The sequence below is a fragment of the Rattus rattus genome, chromosome 15 (assembly GCF_011064425.1).
Source record: "Rattus rattus isolate New Zealand chromosome 15, Rrattus_CSIRO_v1, whole genome shotgun sequence".
Taxonomy (NCBI): Eukaryota; Metazoa; Chordata; class Mammalia; order Rodentia; family Muridae; genus Rattus; species Rattus rattus.
The window spans coordinates 54,129,729-54,152,708 of record NC_046168.1 but is presented as its reverse complement, the minus strand read 5'-3'; the positions used below and the strand labels follow the sequence as shown (position 1 = coordinate 54,152,708).

Genomic DNA, 22,980 nt, shown 5'->3' with positions numbered 1-22,980 from the left:
TGAGGAGTGTGTGTGAACAAGACTTTTATTAACAACAAGCTTAGTTTTATAAGTTCCTCGAGTCTTTTCTTTTATTGACAGTTTTCTTTGGCTACATTTGATTCAGGCATTTGATGATTATATGTTGTACACATACATGAGTATTTGCTAATATATTACTGTCATGTTATGTCCATGTGTGCATGTGTGGTAATGTGTGGTACCGAACTACAAGCTATGGAACGGTCTGAGCTGCCATGTGGATACTGGGTATTGATGATATTAAACCTAGGTCCTCAGGAAGACCAGCCAGTACTATTGAGAGCTGAGCCCTCTCTCTAACCCCAGCCTCTTGATCACTTTTAACATAGCCTTTCTTCACTTTGTTTTCCCATGTGGGTTACTCTTCAGAACTGCCACTCTCCGGGAGTCGCAGCAGGTTGCCTTGGACGGTGAGCTGTTGGAGGCCATGCCCAAACAGTATGTTAACCGAGAAGAGCAGGCCACCCTGCATCTGGAGTGCAGAGGCAGCAGTGGCAAGAAGTGCCAAGGAGCAGCGGTCGTGACAGTTCAGGTGAGGTTCTTTCATTTCTTCATAATGAGGGGATTTTAATTGAGCCCCCCTTATATTGGCATATTGTTGCGAAAGATACAAAGGAGAACACGTGACCTGTGTCCGGACCGGTTTTAGAGTTTTATGAGAGCGAAAATACACAGAGAGCAAACTAGATTGTCTTCAGTTTCGCAAGCTAACAAAAGACTCATTTGTGTACAGACGTAGCTCTAGGGCGCAGTCCGTGACAGGTGTATCCTGCAGGAGAATCCTTAGTGAGGAATCCAAAGGAGGAGCGTTCCCAGGACTCCTGAGTTTAAGATTCCTACGATGCTACTTTGGGAGCAGTTAGACGACATAGTGGAGTGGATTTCTGTGTTGCTGTTAGGTCCGGTGTAGATCAGTTAGTTTTAGGTGTTCTGGGGATTACTATTCCCCAGGTCAGGGTTCACATGGGGAAGGTAGTCGCCAGTGATTACAGGGCTGAAGCTGATGGTAGCTACTGAGGACAATCGAGGGAAACAGACTTGGGCAGAGCTTGCCAATACATACATGAAATATGTATCAATCTGTTTAAAAAATTCAACTACCTGTTGCTGTTACACCAGCAGTGTAGACAGAGGTTGGTTCTGAGATGTCGTTAGTTCAGGATGGGCCCTGAGCCTAAGCTAGCCTGGAGAGCACTTAACTTCACATCAGACTCTGTCTAAACGTTTTCTGTCTTATTGGACTCTCCCAATAGTGCAGTGAGGTGTGTGTTGTTACCTTCATTTCCATAGGGGGGTACCTCACCCTCTACAGCATTACCTGAGCTGCTGAAGGGACATCTGGAGAAGGAGTGCTTGCAGCCTGACTAAACTCGCATACAAAACATAATACTTCATGGTAGCTTTGAGAACTGAGCCGTTTGTCCACTCATTCTTGAGTATCTTTTAGAAATGCCCACCCCTTCCTTCTCAAATCCACACTGAATGTTCCAGTTTATTCCAGTTTAGAAATTCCCTCCCCTTCCTTCTCAAATCCACACTTAATGTTCCAGTTTATTCCAGTTTATTGCTTTACACAAAGTTCAGGGCTTGGAGTTTTTGTTTTTGTTTTTTTTCATGATAGAGCTTCTGTGTGTAGCCCTGGCTATAGACCAGGCTGGCCTCAGGCATACAGAGATCCTCCTGCCTCTGCTCACCGAGATGTAAGGGGCAGGCCTCTCTCTCATGTGAGCAGCCGTGGTCTGGCAGTAGATGTTAGCACCAGGCAGGGCAGAGGCAGCAAAGCCAACACTGACTGTCTCTTCCTCTCCAGAAAAGGAGAGCATGGTTGTGTGTAAGAACTCCTGAATTGAAAGTTTTTTGTAACCTGGTGTTGTATTAATTTTGAGATGAAAAGGAATCTCTTGTGAAAATACTTTCGAAGTGACTTTCTACTGAGGGAGGTGAGCAAGGTGATAGAGTAAGCACAAGCATACACAGTGCTCGTGCCTTCCTCTCTCAGAGAACGGCTGATGTTACTCAGTAAGGGAGGGCACGAGGGCTCAGTAAAGGTGGTGGGGATAACGGGTCCACGGGGGCAGGTGTGGAGGCTATGTCTGGGGCCATAACTTCACTAGAAACATTCCAGTCCTGTAAGGGAAGTTCTAGTTTTCTCTGGCTGTACTCATTTGTCCAGTGCTCTGACTGTTGTTCAGTTTGGGAAAATCCAGAAGTGGAGAATTGTCTCCAGTGGCAAATTTGCTAAAAATGCAGATGTGTCAGTGGAACTAAAACATGGAGAGAGCAACCAACTTGTAGTCGAGACTTGAAAAAAAATATAGAACCACTCCTAATTGTCTCTGCATAGTACTTTCTGGTTGATATTTTTAGGAATCAAAGATAAATTATGTTTTATCGTATTAAACATTAACAGCTAAGAGCATGGTAGAATAAAAGGGAAACTCACACCAAGAAGTTTGGGTTCAGGCATGGAAGGACTTCATAGTTCTACACCTAGCTGTCTGTCTGCCTACACCAATCTCATTTTTACCCTCCAGGCCTGTCCCTCCTACTCTTCCTCTTTCCCACTCTCCATAGTTCTTCTGTGCAGTCCCTCCTCCCTGCTCCCTGCAGTCCCTCCTTCCTGCTCTGTGCAGTCCCTCCTCCCTGTTCCCTGCAGTCCCTCCTTCCTGCTCTGTGCAGTCCCTCCTCCCTGTTCCCTGCAGTCCCTCCTCCCTGCTCCCTGCAGTCCCTCCTCCCTGCTCCCTGCAGTCCCTCCTCCCTGTTCCCTGCAGTCCCTCCTCCCTGCTCCCTGCAGTCCCTCCTCCCTGCTCCCCACAGTCCCTCCTCCCTGCTCCCTGCAGTCCCTGCTCCCTGCAGTCCCTCCTCCCTGTCCCTCCCTCCCTGCTCCCTGCAGTCCCTCCTCCCTGCTCCCTGCAGTCCCTCCTCCCTGCTCCCTGCAGTCCCTCCTCCCTGCAGTCCCTCCTTCCTGCTCCCTGCAGTCCCTCCTCCCTGCTCCCTGCAGTCCCTCCTCCCTGCTCCCTGCAGTCCCTCCTCCCTGCTCCCTGCAGTCCCTCCTCCCTGTTCCCTGCAGTCCCTCCTCCCTGCTCCCTGCAGTCCCTCCTCCCTGCTCCCTGCAGTCCCTCCTCCCTGTTCCCTGCAGTCCCTCCTCCCTGTTCCCTGCAGTCCCTCCTCCCTGCTCCCTGCAGTCCCTCCTCCCTGCTCCCTGCAGTCCCTCCTCCCTGCTCCCTGCAGTCCCTCCTCCCTGTTCCCTGCAGTCCCTCCTCCCTGTTCCCTGCAGTCCCTCCTCCCTCCTCCCTGCAGTCCCTCCTCCCTGTTCCCTGCAGTCCCTCCTCCCTGCTCCCTGCAGTCCCTCCTCCCTGCTCCCTGCAGTCCCTCCTCCCTGTTCCCTGCAGTCCCTCCTCCCTGCTCCCTGCAGTCCCTCCTCCCTGTTCCCTGCAGTCCCTCCTCCCTGCTCCCTGCAGTCCCTCCTCCCTGTTCCCTGCAGTCCCTCCTCCCTGCTCCCTGCAGTCCCTCCTCCCTGCTCCCTGCAGTCCCTCCTCCCTGCTCCCTGCAGTCCCTCCTCCCTGTTCCCTGCAGTCCCTCCTCCCTGCTCCCTGCAGTCCCTCCTCCCTGTTCCCTGCAGTCCCTCCTCCCTGTTCCCTGCAGTCCCTCCTCCCTGTTCCCTGCAGTCCCTCCTCCTTGCTCTGAGCAGTCCCTCCTTTGTCCTGCTCTCCTGAGGAAAGTCTAGCCTTGTTTTCATTTTTCTCACACACTGCAGCCCACTCCATACTTCCCACCTAGTTTCTTTCCACATATATTGCTTTGAGCTGTGGAGACAATTTAAAGTGACTCCCTTCTCTTTGTGTTTATTGCTACGTACCCAGTAGCTTAGCAGTGTGGGTCTGAGCCACCATGCTAGGCTTCCTGCGAATAGCCCTCATATTGCTCATTCTTCCACCATTCATCTCTCTAGTCTCAGCTCTGACTACACTTCCGGGCTTTAAACCCATATTGGCTCTCCAGGTCTACAGCCCTTTATAGCCCATTTTGATTTTCCTTTTACAGAGCAAGAGAATCCCATTTTGAAACTCTTGACTATTTCTCAAGCAGTCCGGGTTTAGCCACTGAGCTTTATCCACTGTCTGAGATACACGTGGTCACACTGGTGCACACCCTGCTGCTTCTGTCCTGTTCCACACACGCCTTGCTTAGCCTTCACATCCACTGCTGCAGCGTGCATTGTGAGAGGTCTGTTCTGGTCAGACTGACGATCTGTCCCTCTCCTGTACTTAATGTGTCGTAGTCACCTTTCCTCTTCCCCACCAGGCAGATTCTGTGGGAACAGTTTCCTTACTCGTGTGTATCATCTCTCCATACCGTCTAGGGCACCACGGGCACGGTCGTGTCAGGCCGTGACAGTGATGCTGCGTGTGTCATGAACTCTGTGGCTGTCCGCAGGCTTTGAGTCACATGAGCTCAGTGACTTGTCTTCATATCTGTGGTGGCCGTGCTTCACTGTCAGCAGGTGTGGTCTGCAGCCTTCACGGAGCCTTCCCTGGGCTGCTGAGGGAGCTCTGCAGAGAGCGTTTGGCTGCGTGATGTGGTGAGGCTTTTTCTAGTGCGCTGCACTCGTTCTTTGCTTACAATTATCTGCTGGTCTTAGGCACTCTAGTGCTTCAGGGACAAATCCCACTCGACTCTTACTTGGCCGCAGGCTCCCATCATAGAAGAGCAGAAGGATGTTGCATGTGTGACCCTAGATGACCTTTGCATACTGTAGACTTCTGAGACGCTTGCTTACAGTAGCTCAGTAAACTTTACAGACTGAGAATGAGTTACAGAAACGGGCTCACATTTACTAACAGACTTTCCAGGTGACACAGCTACGTCCGTCATTCGGTTAGAATCATCATGGTCCATCACAAACCAATTTTCAGTGTTGTTGTTACTGCTATTGTTGTGTTGCCTGGGATTGAACCTAGGGCCTCACACATGCTGGACAAGTGCTTTATCACTGAGCTCCATCTCCAGTCCTCATGTCCCCCTGTGTCCGGGACTGGTGTTTCTCAGTCAGTGCTGCTTTAACTGTTTCTGAAGACAAGCAGTGTGCACCACAGGAGTTGGTAATGATGGGAAGACCTCACTTAAATGACCATGTGCACTACTCTGTCTGACTCTGTCATCATAGAATCCGTGAGCTTGATTGAGCATTTTGTTCTAGATCAGTTTCTAAACATTAATTTCATGGAAAAAGTCATTTTACAGTCAAAATTTTCAAATATAAAAGGTCCATTTATAAAGATTTTGTATTCATTTTCCTAATATCAATTTTCTGGGTATTTATTTCCAGCTGTCTGTGAGTCTTTGGCCTGGTGTAGTTTATCTGGAGATATCTTAGCGAGGCCGAGTGGTCTTCTGGGGTCTCCAGGCCAGCAGCAGCTTTTCACCAGCCAATGATCTTCCCTGAGGAAGTGGAGTGATTCATGAATGGCTCTTTTGTTGTTAGTATTGAAGGGTGTGTTTGCTAGACCCAGGATTGATTTATTCTCAAGTGAACAATTTTTCCACTCCTAGAAAGAAAAGGTGGAAAAGACCCACGGAGGGCCTCCTTCTTTAAAACCGTGTGAAAGGACATGTTTTGGCCAACTTTTCTTTGATTTATTAAAATTACTGGAACGGAGGGGCCCCCACCACGCTGCTTTGATCTGTTTTCTCCAGCGTCTCGGAGTCCTTCATGCTTCTCATACCTATCTTTAGTGGTGGGAAAGTGTGCAGACTTATGCAGCATTGGTGAGTTACATAACAAAGTTATGGTGAAAGGGAAGATAGGTTCGCTTAAAGGTCTGCTGTGTGGAACAGACAGGACTGGTGCTCTTCAAGACTCTGAATGTAGCATTCGTGAAGGTTTCATTTAAACACGTTGTTAAGTTAAGATAGTTTACACAGGGTGTAATGATGGCCGTGGTAGCTGAGGACCAGTTCTGAGTGGGTGGATCCATGAGGAGGTTAAATGCCACTGCTCACCCGTGTGATGAGGAAGTCTGAGAGGGAAGGACTTCACCATCTCAGCTGTGCCTCAGGATCAGTCCCACCTTAACACCGCTGTCCACCAGGTCCTCCAGGTCCCTGCCCCCGACTCTCCGGTGACTGGACCATCTTATTCTGTTCCCACACCTGAAATCTGGCTAAGACCTTTTCCTGTCTGCTCACCTGGCCCTCCTCAACTCCAGCAGCCAGTGTAACAGGAGCTGTGTCTCTCACTTTCCTTTTGACCACGCCCTTCCTCCTACTTAGTTCTGATTTAATAGGAAAGCTACAGAAGAGGCGTTGTTGCGGTGGCTGCCTACTGCAGCGTGGCACTCCATGGCCGAGTACTCAGTCCCCTCCTGCTCTGGCCACCAGGCTGCACAGTAGCATGCATGGCTTTTGGCCAGCTAAGTGTGCGTTCCCTTTTGTCAGTGAACTGGAAGGGCTGAGCTAGTGTCAGATTCTCTTGCACACAGGTGCCAATAGGAATTCCAACCATAGTGATAATCCTTTTCATTAGCAATAAAGAGGCTTTTGAAGATCAGCTTTTAAAACCCTGTCATCCTGAGCATGACTGTGCTAAGGGCTGATACCAAGGTGAGAGGCATAGGTCTCAGTCTTCCTTGTTTCTTGGGTGTTTTCATTCGTTCTGTGTGACAGATATGAATCTAGAGGCACCAGTCAATCACTTTCCAGTTGGGGTACTTACAGTTTTTCTTTTCTACCACTGAAGTAATGAACCCTGTGTGGGCATACAAATGTGAATTCTAGGATAAAAGAATACAGTGTGGTTGGGAAGATGGCATTTGCTGTGTACTCATAAGGAGCCAGATGCCAAGCACCCATGTTAATAATGCAGGATAGATGCAGTAGCCTGCCCGGTCCTCAGTGCTTCCGAGGCAGTCACAGGGAATCCCTGGGGCAAGGTGGTTAGCAAGTTTAGCCCCATTGGTATGTATTAGGTTCAAGTGAGAGAAGACACCCGCCATCAAACTCTTGTGCCCTTGCATCTGTATATGCTTGTGAACACACATGTACATGTGACTCTTACATGCTGTGAACATACATACATACATGTATACCATGTACATACAGACATGGCAAACAAAGTAATAATCATTAAAAAAAGAGCACAGTATATTCTTTGTGATTAGATAGGCTATGCATCTGTGATGGCCTTCTGGTCTAATAACTGTTGCTTTGAAGTTGGGCCCAGGGTGCCCAATTTGGAGCATTTCCTGAAGATATTTTACTATGAGCACTTGTGACACAGAACTCTTCTAGTTAAAAGCCACTGACACCAACCAGGAAGCAACCTCATATCTATCTTTGTGGTGCATCCTGGGCCTAGGATATCCTATGCATCTATTCATATCCTGAAAAGAAGACCAAAAATGCACAGACAAAACCACAGTCAGTTAAGAGGAAGGCTGTGTTAGTAACTACCTCTGGTGGGGAAAGACACATTTTTAAAAGAATAGACTTTTGATAAACTTTTTTCCCCCACAAAGCTCCTTTAATTCTTATTTTTCACATTGTCTTAGTTAGGGTTTTACTGCTGTGAACAGACACCATGACCAAGGCAACTCATATAAGGACCACATGTAATTAGGGCTGGCTCACAGGTTCAGAGGTTCAGTCCATTATCATCAAGGTGGAAGCATGGCAGCATCCGGGCAGGCATGGTGCAGGAGCTGAGAGTTCCACATCTTCATCTGAAGGCTGCTAGCAGAATACTGACTTCCAGGCAGCTAGGGTGAGAGTCTTTATAGTACACACCCACAGTGAGGGACCTACTCCAACAAGGTCACACCTTCTAATAGAGCCACTCCCAGGGGCAAGCATATACCAGCCATCACACACGTTTCCTAAGAGTCAGACCAATTGACCAGGAACTAATCTGTTGGCCAGTTGTTCTTTCTTTGACATGCAGTTGATTGGGTTCATCCCCCTTCCCAACCATATTGCTTAAGAGAAGTTGTGAAAATATATTAAAATAGATATCATTGTCTCTGCAAACTAGCCTCCTTTCTCAGTGCCCCTTGCCCACTACCTACCAAGAGATTAAAAGAAAAAGATGTGCAGGGCAGAAAAATAGAAATATCCTGACCGCCGCTCAGAGTTCTCTTCTCAGTGAGGGAAGATGCTATTTGCTGGTTCTGTTGTTTGATGGGATTTGAACAAGTGAAACATAAGAAAAATAGGATATGTTTTATCAAATATTCTTAATTATTGATAAGAGTTCATCATTAGATCAGTTTATAAGCAAATATATAGACATAAGCTTTGATGTTTTTGTAAGAAAATGCCTTTAAGCCAGGTGTGGTGGCACATGTCTGAAGTGCAAACACTTGGGAGGTAGAGGCGAGGGGATTAGGAGTTCAAGGTTCGCCTGGACTAAATAGTGAGTTTTAGGCCAGCAATGTTATGTGAGTCCTTATAGAACACACAAATGATAAAAGAAAAATTATATTTAATTTCGATTTGACTCAACATAAAAAATGAGTTCTTTAATAGTTCTACTCTAAGTGATGGGGGTTGAAATTAGAGCCTGTGTAGTAGGCAAGTACTCTTATCTCTGAGGGCTGCAGTTCCATCCCTCTCCCTCGCTTTTCTTTTTAAGTTAAGTGTCACGGTCTCTATGTGCAGCACAGGCCGACCTTGAATTCATAATCCTTCTGCTTCTGTCTTGTGCTAGAATAATCCTCGATAGTTTTTGACATATTTTCCTCATTCATTTTACATTCAATCAAGTCGGGTTAAATTGTATTATTGACTGTAATAGTTTTCTCTGCATCATATGCCAGTGTACTTGTAATAAAATTCTAAAAGCATTAGGAGGAAAGAAGACTGGCGAGGGCTGTCTGTGGTAGATCATACCTCTAACCCTAGCACTTGGCAGCTGAGGCAGAAGGATTGCCATGAGTTTGCAGCCAGCTTGGGCTGTAGAGTTAGACCACTTCAGAAAAAAAAAAGCAAACAATAATAACAAGAAGTCTGCTGATTCCTTGAATTGTTGTTAGTTTGAAGGCATGTGCAAGAATGAAGCCATAAGCCAGCAGGTCCATGTTCTGCAGAAAGAAGTGTGGCAGTTCCAAGCAGAAGCCACTCAGCCCCCAGCGCTAAATGTTGTGGAGGCCGCTGTGCATGCAGAAAACCTGATCACGTGAGTCCTGCGGCCTGCCATTCCAGAGTTGGCCTTGCTGTTGATAGAGTCATGCACGTTACCTTACCCCGTTATGTCACACCTCGGAAACCAGGGCTGTGGGTCCCATCTGGCGAGTGCTCTGCTTTTATAAGTGGTTTTACTGGAGGATGGCATCCCTGTCTCTCATAAGGCTATGACTCATGGGCTTCAACAACAGGCGCGACTATTTCTGATGCTCGCCTTATGGCCCACAAACATACAATATTTCCTGTCTGGCCCTCTCGAACTTAGAAACCCGTGAATTGTAAGATGATCTGTACATTGGAACTCAGTGATGGGGTAAGCCTCTTCAGTTTGCCCTGGAGTCATCCTCACCCAGAGGTGACTGCTGTCAACTGACATTGTAAAATGAAGCTCACCACCATTGCTTACAGGGATGAGGCCTTTTCACTTGCATGTGACTGCTGTGGTTTTCTGAGAGCTCCTGGCACACATGTTCCTTTCCTAAAGCCAGCTGGACAAAACTTGGGAGGAAGTTATCTTAATTTCACATCACTGCGCTTCGTGCCAAGCCACTGATCCCTTCAGCAAATGGGGATGGTGGGTAGAGGGCATTGAAGGCCCCTGTGGGGGCTTGGGAAGGATTAGATCAGGTTAACCACAGGTTAGTATTTTTATCACTGGGAAGGTACTACAAAGTGTGAGCATTAGAAGAAAACCTTAGGAAACATTTGTAGGTGCATTTGTTCTATATGCACGAGTATTTTTCCTGCATGGATATCCTTGTTCCACTTGCGTGCCTGGTGCTCACCTCACCCTCAGGCATAGTTTAGATTTTAAAATGTAGAGAGATCAACATACTTATATTTTAAAACAAAAAGTCAAGGTCAAAGTCAAAAGTCAAGGAACTGAATACACACAGTATATGAAAACTTTAATAAATGTCAGAATGTTAATTGTCCTTATAACAGCAGCTGACTTTTATTTTCTCTAGGGAAGTATAAAAGCATTGCTGTGTCTCTAAAGCGACTTTTTAGGTAATTGATGGGCACACATTTGCCACATGAGATATTTTTAAGGTGTTATTTGCAGAGGTCTCTGGAGACTCTTACAGATACTGCCCGAGGAGTGTAGGAAGCCAGAGACATCGGAGAATATGGATTCTTTACTGCAGACATGTTGTGCTCACGTTTCCCCACAGGGCCTTAGTGAACACTTATAAGTTACAGCCTACGCCTGGAGTTCAGAAAGTTGGCATCAGCCTTTTCTTTACTGTGGTGGACTACGTGAGTGAGGAGACCCAGCGCCATCCTCCTACCAGGCAGTTCTTCACGTCGTGCATCGAGATCTTGGGACAGGTAAGGCTTTCCCAGCTGATCGTGTGTGGACAGGCAGTGTCCCCACAGTGTCAGAGTCCCTACAGTCAGAAGCCTCCTGAGAACCGCTGGCTCCCTGTGGTGTTGGTAGGCTTTGGCACAGAACGTTGCTCCTTCTTCAGGAGAGGTTAGGTTACTCACATTTGAAAGACGGGGGCAGCAGATTCTGCCATAGGTTGTTGGTGTTGGTAACAATTACATTGTTAATGTTATCATTTGCAACATAGTTTCCAATTAGTGTTAAAGTTTGTCCTCACCCTGACTCTGTATAGCTAATTCCATTCCCCTCATATTCCTTGAAAATGATGGAGCCCAATGAGTCCTAGTGGCATAGCCTGTAACTCCACTACTTAGGGTCCCAAGTCTGCCTAAGGCTACAGTCCAACCTGACCAACTTAGTAGGACATTGTCTCAAAAAGGTCATAAAACAAACAAAAACCAAAAAAAGGTAGGGGTCATAGGTTAGTGGTGAAGTACTGCCCAGCATGCATGAGAGACTTTTTAGTCCAGTTCCCAGTATTGCTATTCATTTCAACATTCGTATTACTTTTGTGCTTGTGTGTATGTGTGTTACACAGATATGTGTAGGCATGGAGGCCAGAGCTTTGCCACTTTCTGACTTGAGACAAGTTCTGTCACTGAATCTGGAGTTAGGCTGGTCACCTTGTGACTTCTTGTCTCCACCTCCAACCTCTGTCAGTTCAGGCACACATAGCGACTGCGTCTGGCATTTCATGTGGCTGCTGGGATCACACACAGGTCCTCAAACTTGCACAGTATACGCCCTTCTCCCAAGCTGTTTTCCCAGCTCTCTGCAGCTCAGGTTCCTACAAATTACGTGCCTTTTGACGTGTTCATTGGCAAAGCGTGTGTGTGAGTGTGTGTGTGTGTGTGTGTGTGTGTGTGTGTGTATGTGAGTGTATAAGTGTATGTGTGTGTGTATGTGTGTGTATGTGAGTATATGTGTGTGTGTGTCTGTGTGTGTGTGTATGTATGAGTATGTGTGTGTTGCTGATTATTTTCCTTTGTACATTTTTTTGGGGTTTGATTTGATTGAAAGAGTTCTTTGAAGGCTTTTAGCCTAGTGTTTAGAAAGCAATGTATTTTTCTATTTCAGTTTTTTTTCATTTTATGATTCTTTTGTCCACTAAAGTTAAAATTTTATATAGCCATACCATGAGCTCTACCTATAATTTTTTAATTATTTATTTTATGTATGTTAGTGCACTGTCGCTGTCTTCAAACAAACCAGAAGAGGGCATCAGATCCCTTTAAAGATGGCTGTGAACCACCATGTGGTTGCTGGGAATTGAACTCAGGACCTCTGGAAGAGCAATCAGTGTTCTTAACCACTGAGCCATCTCTCCAGCCCCTGCTTGTTATTTTTGTTGTGATCAACATTAGCAAAACTTTCCCAACCCTGAGCTGCTTAGAGAATCACTTAGATTCTAGTGCATTTTAGCCTTTCGGCCACATTAATTTATTATTATATCATTCATTATCATTATTGAGACAGGGTCTCACTTTTTAGCTCTGGACGGCCAGGAACTCACTATGTAGACCAGGCTGTTTTCAAACACACAGAGATGCCCCTGTGTCTACTTCCCTAGTGCTAGGATTAAAGGTTCACGGTTTTTGGTATCTTTTTATTTTACATCTTCATTTGCAAAAATTATTTCAGCTTATTTAGTACCCTTGAAGACTAACTGCTTAAAGTAAGAGAGAAGGGAGAACTGAGCAGCCTCCTCCTTTGCTTTGCCCAGGTGTTTATTAGCGGCACTGAGTCCGAGTGCAGGAAGCTGCTACAGACCATCCTGAAGAACAGGCGGCTGTGCTCTCTGCTCTCTCCTTTCTTCACCCCCAATGCTGCGCCCGCCGAGTTCATCCCACTGTACGAGAAAGTGGCCAAGTGTCTGAGCGAGGACAACAGTGACCTGGTCTTCATGCTGCTCACCAAGGTGCTGATAAGTTTCGGGGAGCATCAGGGATGGCTGCCCCTCCCCATGCCACAGAGCCATGGGGATTGGCCACCAATCCCTTACACATCGCATGGTCTTTGAATAGCCTGACTTTACAGCCTTCCCTTTGTGGGAAGGGGGTGGCTGTACTGTATAGACAGTCTTATTGCACATAGGGTGAATCCCCAAAGGATCACATCCCAGCTTTCTTTGAAAACTTTGTACAGTTATGAAATATTCCTAATGAGAGTTTAATAATCCTTTTAGACTTATCCTGCATCTGTGACTATGTAGATTGGTCTGTGTTACCGTGTGTCAGACTCTTGGGTTTGATTAAGCCCAGTCTAAGTGAGCTCCCCTTGTCCTCATTTTGAGGAGAAGGCTCTGAGAGCACGGCTGTGATGTGAGTAGCAGAGGGTGTCAGTGCTTCAGCCATGCTTCTGTCACACCAATGAAGTGGTGACTCTGGCACTTTTTAGGGCTAAGAGACTGACCTCAGTCCACAGCAGAGGTGAATATGTTTTACAGTGTGGAGAATTGGGAGATTCCAACAGTGTGGATTGTGTAAACTTAGGTAGGTAATGATGTCAGTACAACTACGGCTGTTAGATAAGCTCTTCAGTGCTTCATGGTTCCGACACTGTCAGTGAGGGAGGAGCAGCTCTGAGCTCTGACCAGGGCTCAGAGAGACTTTCTGGGAAGACAGAAATGCATGGAATTCCAGAAACAGAGTGGAATGGTACTTCAGTAGTGAGCTGGTGGTCAGTGGGGGGTTTCTGTTCTTGTCTTGTGTGTGCAGTGTGTTGTGTGTGTCAAACCTAAGGGCTGTGAACATTCAAGGTGAGCGTCGTGCTTCTGATCTGGGCCTTACCTAGCCCCAAGTAAGGTTTGATGTTGAGGAGGTTGAGGCTCTAATGGCTTCCCTCAGAGCTCAGGTAAGGAGTGGGGATGGCGGCATCATGGTGCCCATCGCTCATGTCTGTGCACACTTTAGTTCTGTTAGCAGCAGGGACTGCTCCGCTGCCTTTGGTTTTTAAATTTGCACAGACCTCTCTGCTGCATCTAATTTTCTGACATAAATAAAATGGCTTCTTGTTTCTGTTTTGTTTTAGTTCGATGTTCAGCAGTGGTTAAACAGCACTAAACCCCCTCTGTCTGACCGCACCAGGCTCCTGGAGTCCATTCACTTGGCACTCACTGCCTGGGGCCTTGAACCAGAGGAAGATATTATGATGCCATTTAATCTCTTCTGTAAGCACTGGACTCACCTCCTACTCTACCAGTTCCCTGACCAGTACAGTGACGTCCTCAGGCTGCTGGTGCAGAGTAAGTGTCGTCATGTGGTCATTGAGGAGACCTCAGTGAGTACCATTGCACAGGTCCCATCCAGAAGTGTTAAGATGAGGCCTGAGAAATGGTCCAGCAGGTAGTGCTTGCCACTGGAGCCTGGCGACCAGAGTTCAGTTACTAGAAACCATGGTGAGAGGAGACGTGCGTGTATACGCACACACTCACATGCACGCATGCACACACGCACACGCATGCACGCACTCACATTCATAAACTTTCTCAGTCTCAGCAGGAGGATGGAGTCACCCCTGCCCTCACCTTCCAGTCCAGTGACTTCGGTGGCACTCACTCCTACTTACGTCACTTTTGTTGTCTCTTTACTTTGCTCCTCTTATGCCACATATCTCTAAAAGTTTGGTGTGGGCCATCATTCGTGTCAGTGTCCTCATCGTCACTGTCACCATCACCACCACTTGGAGAAGTGCACGTGTTCTCTGATTCAGGTTGTAAAAGTGATCTGGGAAAAACGCAGACCTTCTGCTGTCCCTGTCTTTTTCTCCAGGCTCCGCAGAGCAGCTGCTGAGTCCTGAGTGCTGGAAAGCCACTTTGAAAGCCCTGGGCTGCTATGCTCCGAGCATCCAGCAGGGGGCGGCCTCCGTGGAGAGCTCTGTGCTTCACAGCGCCTCGGATGTTCTCCTGTCAGACAAGCAGGTGTGTAGCTTTTGCTCTGACACTTTTGTGCATTCTTCCACTTCCCTTGCTGTGAAGTTTTAAACAAGTGAAGCACATTTAAAAGCTGGGTTTGTTTTGTTTTGTCCTGGCGCACGCGTGTGCATGTGTGTGTGTGAGTGTGTGTGAGTGTGTGTGTGTGTGTGTGTGTGTGTGTGTGTGAAGAGCTCCATGGTTTTCTTTCACTTTTGCTTCCTCTGTCCCCTTTGTCGAGACTGCTTTTCTCTTATGCTCCCGCATGCAGTGCTCTCTGAACAAAGTACCACCAGCATCCCCACATTAGCCTTGTGTCCCATCTAAGGCCATCTGCTTCCTCCCAGAGGCCACTCCACGGGTCCCACAGAGCCCTTCATTTTATCAGCTTTATCTGTGGTGGCTTCACATAAGAACTGAACTGCAGCCAGGTGTATGTGACACCACACCAGGCTGCAGTTGAGCTTGAGACCAGCTTGGCTTGTCTGTGAGGCCTCACCACCACAACCAAACAAACAAGTAAACAAAAACAACCTCAGAAATAAGGAAAATATGAGAATTTATTTGAAATAAAGTTCCATTGCTTTAAAGTTTTAAACCTACTTTTTTTTTTTCTGTCTTTTTGTAGTTCTGTCAAAAATCCGTATTCCCTTCACAATCTGTCATGGGCCTGTGCTATAAAGAAAGGGCTTGCAGGCATGGCTCAGAGGTGGCTGCTTTCCTGCTGTTCATGAGGTCTCAGTTTCATCTGCAGCAACAGAAAAGAAGAAAGGGGGTGGGGGGAAGAATACTGCACCAAAGCAGACTTTGAGTGAGCAGTTTTTGGTCCACCATCTCTCGTAGGTAACGGAGACAGTACAGTGGCTTTCTGACTTCTTTTATAAGCTTCGGTTATCCAAGTTGGACTTTAAAAGCTTTGGATTATTCTCAAAGTGGAGCCCTTACATGGCTGATGTGAAGACCTTTTTGGGATACCTCGTGAAAAGGCTGACTGACTTAGAACTAGCCTCCTTGGCCCAGGACCCAACTGCCAGCAGCAAAGAAGGTAGAGTACTTCCAGTGTGATGGGGAGAGTGCTGTCCTTGTGTTAGAGGGCTTTGGAGTAGATTTATTAAGAGATTCTTCTCAAATGTGGAAGAAATGAGATAGGAAAATGTGGTACAGGTATAAGCCTGTATATTCATCAGGCCTTTAATAGTTCACAGTGAACATAGGATGCTTGCTGTAGCTTGTCTGGGCCCTGCCTTGGTGGGGTGGTGGTTTGGTGGAAAGAGGTGTATGCCTGTTGTCTGCTCCTCTTCTTGTCATTTATCTAGTCATTGTCATTCTGAATATAGAGCATTTATCTTGGAAATGGCATTATAAAATTATCTGTGTTATAAAAATTAACTCAGTTCATTGTAACAAATGAAGAGGGAAACACATGTAGTTGTATCAACCATACAGTTTCTATCTCAGCAAAGGCTTGCACAGACTGGGAGGGGGTAGATTTTGTATACATTTAGGATAAAATGTACCCGATGGCCAGAATGAACTGCTTCTTGTCTGTAACGATTGTGCTGTTTCAGTGCTGAGATCTCTGCACTCACAGATCATCCAGCTTTTTAAGCCTTGGATCCTGGTTTTAGAAGACACTGAAAGGTAAATAGTTTTTCATGTACTCAGATGTTTTTTGAAATTTATTTATGTAAAGTTCTAATGATATTTAATACAGGTCATGATGACTTCACAGATTGAATTTTTAATCTAGTGACATTTAAATTGATAAAGTCAAGGCATTTTTATTTAATAATTATTCATCTGGGAATTAGTGATGTTATCTTAATATTAATTTTGGAACAAAGTAAAACACTAATTTCCAATTTTCCACAGTAAGGAAGTTGAATATGTTTGCATACTTAAAAATGTTCTTTTTTCTCTATAAAGTAGCTCTATATATATTGGTGTCAGCATTTTCTGTGATCTTAGCTATTTTTGGAATTGAGTAATCTATCAATTTATTGGGTCGGGAATGACCCCTTAATCATGTAGCTCTGGAGTTAAAAGCTTTGTTTCACAAGTGTGTGGTTCATAAAGATGCTCTCAGTGCTGTGTGGGTGACTGACTGTTCTGTAGACTTACCAAGTGAACTAGATGGACCTCGGCCTGCAGAAATTACAGCAGGCCAAATGCCGTGTTTCATAACGTGACCTCAGGAGCATTGATGTCGTACTCAGATCTCCTTGCTGGACCTGACTCAGGTTCCTCGGGCTACCCAAGAGCATGTCAGAGGGGATCTGAGACTTCATCTTTACTTCTCCTAGACGCTTGTCCACTTCAGGACAGGAGAGCCTGGCTTCATAACAGGCTTACAGTTTGTTAGTTTCTACAAATTAATGCAGCCTATTGATATCAAACTTTGTAGATGAGAGGCAGAATGTCATATAAAGGGGTTCTTTGTGAGGGCCAGATGGCTCGGTAGTTAGGAATGCTCACCTCTCTTGCAGAGGACTGGAGTGCAGTTCCTGACACCTGTGTCAGGTAGCTCACAGACACTAACTCCAGCTCCAGGGGGTCTGACATCCTCTTTTTGTTCAAATACATGCGCACATACATGCATGCAGGCACACACACAAACACACATTCATGTTCTTGTGTGCGTACACATCAATTTTAGAAGAAAAGGTCTTTGGTTACTCTTGCGGTAAATTTAAATCATTTGTTAACATGAATCTTATTTCATCTTATTTCATTTTTGTTTATGCTCTGAGTAGAGGTAAATTATTGTTGGTTTGGCAAAATGGCACAGTGCATACAAAAAGGCGCTTGCCTCCAAGCTTGAAGTTCTAGGTTTAGTCCCTGAGGCCCACATGTGGAAGGAGAGAGCCTCCAAGCTGTCCTCTGCTTCCATGTGCACACTTCTAGGTGCTGGTGGTGCTGGCGCAGAGGGAGAGCAGGGAGAAGCAGCAAGCGGCCACAACTGCCCTCTGCCTTTGCCTCCAGGAGCTTGGAGCTTTGAGGGCCACCAAGTGTACTCTGGGCTCCATAGCTAGAGCCTTGTACAACCAGTCTGAGACCTAACTGTCCCAGGCAGATTCATTTCTTCTGACCATGTGTTTCTTTCCCCTGAAGTAGCCACCAGCGACATTACCCCTGGCTGGAGAGTGATGCCGTGGTGGCCTCCAGCCTTGTGCAACTCTTCACTGACTGTATCAGCTCACTGCACGCGAGTTTTAAAGGTAGGAAGTGTGGTGGTGCCTGCCTCCTGTGCCTTCCTCTTCACTGTCACGGAAGACAAAGAAGCAGACAGGAGGCAGGCCTGCCCCAGTCATTTGCGGGTGACTTTCCGAGTCACAGAGATGATCTGTTGAATATGCCTACTGCCAGCTGTATTCTGGAACATCCTTGCTGGTTTCCATAACAACTGGGCTAATTTGTACCCTAACCCAGTAAGACATGGGGGTTCTTTTTCCCTCGCTTTCTCCCACTTACCTTCCTTTCCCCTTCTTTGTGTGCCCACATGGTACACCTTTGTGTAGATGTGGCGGTCTATGTGGAATATCTGCCCCTGTCATTTTCTGCCTTTTGTCTGTAGGACAGGGAGGACTCTCGCTGAGGCTCTCTCTGTTGGTTGGACTGTCTGGCTCGCCAGCTGCACAGAGTGGCTGGGAGCTGCTCTTCAGCTCTGGGTCACAGCACACACTGCCCTCACCTACCTTTTATGTGGGTGCTGTGAATCTCAGCTCAGACCCTCAGGCTTGCACAGCAGTACTTACCGAGCCACCGTCTCAGCTCCCCATCCTAGGGCTGGAGAGAGAGCCCAGTGCTTCAGAACACTGCGCTCTTCCAGAGGACCTGGGTTCAGTCCCCAGCACTCCTGTTATGGCTCCCAGCCATCTGTTAGTCCAATTCCAGAGAATCCAGCCCCTTTTCTTACCTCTGTGGCCACCGCACACATGTGGTGCACAGACATGCTGGCGAAACACCTGTCTGCATAAAATAAAAGTGAATAAAAGCCAACGTGAAGTAATAGTCAGGATTTAATTTTTTCGGAGCTGGGGACCGAACCCAGGGCCTTGCGCTTGCTAGGCAAGTGCTCTACCACTGAGCTAAATCCCCAGCCCCAGGATTTAATTTTTATACATCGTGTGTGTGCGTGCGTGTGTGTGTGTGTGTGTGTGTGTGTGTGTGTGTGTGTGTGTTGGGGGGGGAGAGAGGGAGAGAGAGTTGGCTATGTGGGGCTGGAGGACAACTCGTGGAAGGTGGGAGTTGGTTCTCTTCCTTCCGCCATGTGGGTTCCAGGAGCCAAACTCTGGTCGTCGCGCTCAGTAGCAAGCACTTTAGCTACTGAGCCATCCTGCCTGCCCTCATCCTGGTTCACTTTGCATTTCTCCGGTGTTTAGTGACGCTGAGCATGTTTTATGTACTGGTTGGTCATTTTGATGTTTGTGGGTTTTTTTGTGAAATGTTGGAATATTTTTGGAGGAATTCTTTCAAGATACTGACTGTATGGAGAAAGAAGCACTAATGGGGTGAGATTGGATACCCAGAGGGCAACATGCCGTGGCTGTGTGCTTGGGTTAAAAGCCATTTAAAAGTTCTGAAGAAAAAAGCTAATCACCGTGAGAATTTGTGATTTGTGTTAGCATTTCTCCCCGCACCCCCAACCATGTCCCTTGAGCTGTGTTGTCTTTCGCACTTTTAGACAAGCTGTTGCCAGGGGACGAAGGAGCCCTGCGCTTGCACCTGCTGCATTACAGTGAAGCATGCACAGCACCCAGGATGCCAGAGTTCATTCTCTACGCCTTTCACAGTGCATACCAGAAGCTCGAGTGGAAGGACCTGCACCCTGACCAGAGACTCATGGAGGCCTTCTTCAAGGTTGGATCCTTGATGCTTCTCCTCTTCTGTGGGCCCCTGTTCATGTCCCATTCTGGTGCCCGTGGTGGAAAGCAGCTGCTGTGGACACCCGCTGTTGTGCTGACGGGTGACTGAGACCATCTGTTAGGCTGGTTCTAAAGCCCAGAGACGGACTTTGCTTCAGCTGTGTTGTCCTCTAGCTTCTGTTGGTGGTTAGTGTTCTGGGGCAGTGCTGTTAGAACTACGATGAATGTGGTATGAAGGAGAATGTGAGTCTGTGCAACTGGATAATTAGATTGTAAGAGATAAAGTCATTGTGGCAATCTGTGACACATCATGATCAAAGAAGGACCCGCAAGGACGGGCTGAGAAATGTGCATGTGCACCTTTGCTGTAGAAGGCCACAGCTATGGGGGCCAGCAGCAGGCAGGAGTTGGTGTCCTCCTGTCCTCCTGGAGCCTGAGGGATGGTGGCTTGCACAGTCATTTCCTTCATCTGCTCGTTACTGTCAGTCCGTGAGTGCTTCTCCTTGTCATACTTGTTACTGTTGAGTCATTTCAGGACTGTAGTTGATACAGATCTGTAATTATTTATGATGATTACTAAGACACGAGGATTACCTACTGTGATTAGTAAAATGTATGGGAGCCTCTGGCAGTTTCTGTGAAGCCCTACCTAGCACTGCTCTTGGCAGCCGCTCTTCCGCAGTCCAGCTCCTGGGAAGTTGACCCTGTGTAGTCGTGGAGGCACAGGTTTAATGACCTGTAAAGGCAGCATTTGAACTGAGAGGGCTGCGTAGAAGGCCAATTAAACTGTGGGTAGCCTGTCAGGGAGTGCTGTAGTTCTGTCCCTCGCAGTTTACTCTAAGGATTAGGCAGCTCTGACTTGCCCAGAAGCCAGGAGGGAGCCCTTTTAGATTGCAGAGTTGATGGCGAGGCTGGGAGCAAATGATAAAAGGATGAAGAATTGTGAGTCACCACAGATTCTAGGCTCGTTGTCGTTTTATAAGTACTGTAGTGCTTTTAACAGTAATCCTTAAAAAGAAGTGTATCGCTCCACATTATTAAGATAAACAAGTGGGAAATGCTGAAGAGAGCTACAGAGACTTTCAGGTTGATCATGTGCTGTATAGTACACCCGAGGAACCTCTGGATAAAGGTTAGGATTCGATTGTGAAGACCAGCCATGTGGAGATACTCATACCACAGCATCATGTTGGAAGTTCATCTTAAGATTATTTACTCCAGGGTGGTGGTTCCCCAAGTGTGGTTTCACGGGCCACATTATGAGCATCAGGAGGGAACTTGCACACCCCTGCTTCCAGTACCCACCCGGAAGTCAGCAGCCCTCAGCTGTTCCAGCAGCGGTTCTGAGATTCGAAAGCTGCTGACTTGTAGAGTTCTGCCTTCCTTGTGCTCTAGCTCACCTGAGGTCTCAGCACTCTTGGCCCCAGGGGCTCGGTGACAGGGACCTTCCATCGGGCTGGGTCAGGGAAGGTCATTCTTCCATCTGGAGTAGGCTGTGAAGCACAAGCACACAGGCTCGAGAGTGCACGTGTAGACTTCCCTGAGAGGAAAGCCTGACCCTTACATCAGTTTATGTAAGGTGAGATCATCAGTGAATATTTGCCATCGGAGGAAAAGTCTTTTAAAAATATGTGTAAAAATGTGAAATACTGACTTATTTCCATTCTCAAGATATATTAAACAACTAAGGAAAGACAATGTTTTTTTGTTCACTTCAGGTGGAGCGTGGGAGCCCCAAGAGTTGTTTCCTGTTTCTGGGGTCTGTACTTTGTAGAGTCAACTGGGTTAGTGTGTTGTCTGATGCCTGGAGTCCCAGCCCCCTTCCTGAGACCCAGAGCATGGTTGTCTGCCTCCTTTTCATGATGGTTTTACTGGCGAAGGAGGCTCAGCTAGTCGACGAGACGGTAGGTCTGGGGTCGGGGAGCTTTGGCTTCTTAGTGTGCCTTTTCCCCAGTGGTGTTTCCACGTGCTTCCCTATCTCGGCATATGAGCTGCACCTTCCCCTGCTTACTTTTCTGCATGGTCCACCGTCTAGTTCTAAATAATCAAGAGAACCTCATTGAGTTAGAATAATTTATTAATTTTTAGTTCAGCCTGCTGTGTTTCTCTTGGGGTTGGTGTTTGTTATGTATCTCCAGACTTCCTCTGAATTCTTGTAGATCTTAATGTACTTTTGCCATGACCTTGACTATTGCTTTCCTCTGATGCTAACCTGAGTACCTACTTCCTTGGTTCCTTTTCTGTTCTTACCATAAGCTATTTTTTTCCCCACAGAATAACTAGAGACATATATTTCTGGGAGAATGAATTTAAAACAACCTGTGTTCCATCTTTAGGACTCACCTTTGCTGAGTCTCCTGGGACAGACGAGCTCACTCTCCTGGCATCTTGTGGACTTTGTGTCATACCAGAGCGTGCTGGGTTACTTCAGCAGTCATTACCCACCATCCGTCATCCTGGCGCAGGATTGCTCTGCCGAGCTGATAGTGAGGCTCTTAAAAGTCTCTGCAGGATTTTCTCTTCCTGCTGACAGCCGGAAGCATGTTGTAAGTTGGAAAAGTGGTTTAAAAGTTGGGGCGTTATTTAGGACCCGAAGTCAGATATGTGCAAGTATGGTTAGCTATGCCTGGTGACTTCCTCAGCAGAGAGCTGGGTGTGGTGCTGTGTGCTCACAGCCTCTTAGGTCCTTTGTCTGACCCTCTTCATTTAATGAAAATGACCCAGGTTCACTAGAGGTCAGACGGGTTGGAAACAGCAGTTGGCGAGCTTTACAATCAGAACGCCGTAGCCTGCAGAATGGCATAGCCACTGACATATCTTTTGGGCCATCTAGTAGAGGTCCTTGGTGGCTTCCTGAGCTGTCCTCTGTACTGTCCAAGTGTCATGCTGTGCTCCTTGGGAATATTCAGGTAACATTTCCTGCTTAGATTCATTTGACCGCCCCCGTCCCCCTCTTTTTGTCAGGACATAGTTCCAAAGTGCCAGGCTTTCACCCATCAGATGGCCCAGTTCCTCAGTGCCCTGGAGCAGGACGGGAAAGTCGCCTTCCCAGCACTAGGGCAGGAAGTGTCTAAGCTTTTGGATGACATCATTACCTTTAACCCACCCGGTAAGTGACCAGTGGGACCAGGGTAAGTGTCTCACAGTCAGGGATTCTTTCTCTGTCTTAGACCTTGTGAGCTGAGGAAGATGGTCAAGGTCACATTTTCCTGATCCAGTCAGTCACTGATCTGGACAGCCCGGAGGGCAGGCTGCAGGGTTAAAATTGGGGAGAGGTTGACTCTGGCAGATGCGCATATGAAGTGATCTGGGCTGAGGTTAAAGCTGCATAAACACATTAAATGACAAGGTGACAGGAAATTTGGAAGAGTCAGCTGTTACAAAGGAGCTCAGAGTCACCTGCTGGTTTGTTCAGACCTGGAGTGCTTTGTGGGTAGCCAGTGAGTGGAGTAGACAGCCTGCCAGTTACTTCTACTGAAAGTAACCACAAATGTTCAATAAAATTTAAAAAAAAATTTATAATTTTTGGTAGAATGGTAAAAGGATAAGGAAGTTTGAAACTGGAAATGAAGAGAGAGGCCTGATGAAGGAGGATGGTGTGCTCAGGAGAGGCT

The 22,980-nt window shown here is 47.0% G+C and overlaps 1 protein-coding gene across 1 annotated transcript in view; it reads left to right on the top strand.

Annotated features, from left to right (window-relative positions):
• Epg5 (ectopic P-granules autophagy protein 5 homolog) overlaps positions 1 to 22,980 on the top strand; it is a 99,103-nt gene that overhangs the window by 65,400 nt on the left and 10,723 nt on the right. The window contains exons 27-39 of the mRNA XM_032886209.1: positions 391 to 553; positions 9,051 to 9,193; positions 10,377 to 10,533; positions 12,315 to 12,509; positions 13,622 to 13,835; positions 14,362 to 14,510; positions 15,345 to 15,546; positions 16,070 to 16,142; positions 17,613 to 17,719; positions 19,186 to 19,361; positions 21,085 to 21,270; positions 21,703 to 21,912; positions 22,331 to 22,475. Coding sequence (XP_032742100.1) covers positions 391 to 553; positions 9,051 to 9,193; positions 10,377 to 10,533; positions 12,315 to 12,509; positions 13,622 to 13,835; positions 14,362 to 14,510; positions 15,345 to 15,546; positions 16,070 to 16,142; positions 17,613 to 17,719; positions 19,186 to 19,361; positions 21,085 to 21,270; positions 21,703 to 21,912; positions 22,331 to 22,475 — 2,120 coding nt within the window. The remainder of the gene's footprint in view (positions 1 to 390; positions 554 to 9,050; positions 9,194 to 10,376; positions 10,534 to 12,314; positions 12,510 to 13,621; positions 13,836 to 14,361; positions 14,511 to 15,344; positions 15,547 to 16,069; positions 16,143 to 17,612; positions 17,720 to 19,185; positions 19,362 to 21,084; positions 21,271 to 21,702; positions 21,913 to 22,330; positions 22,476 to 22,980) is intronic.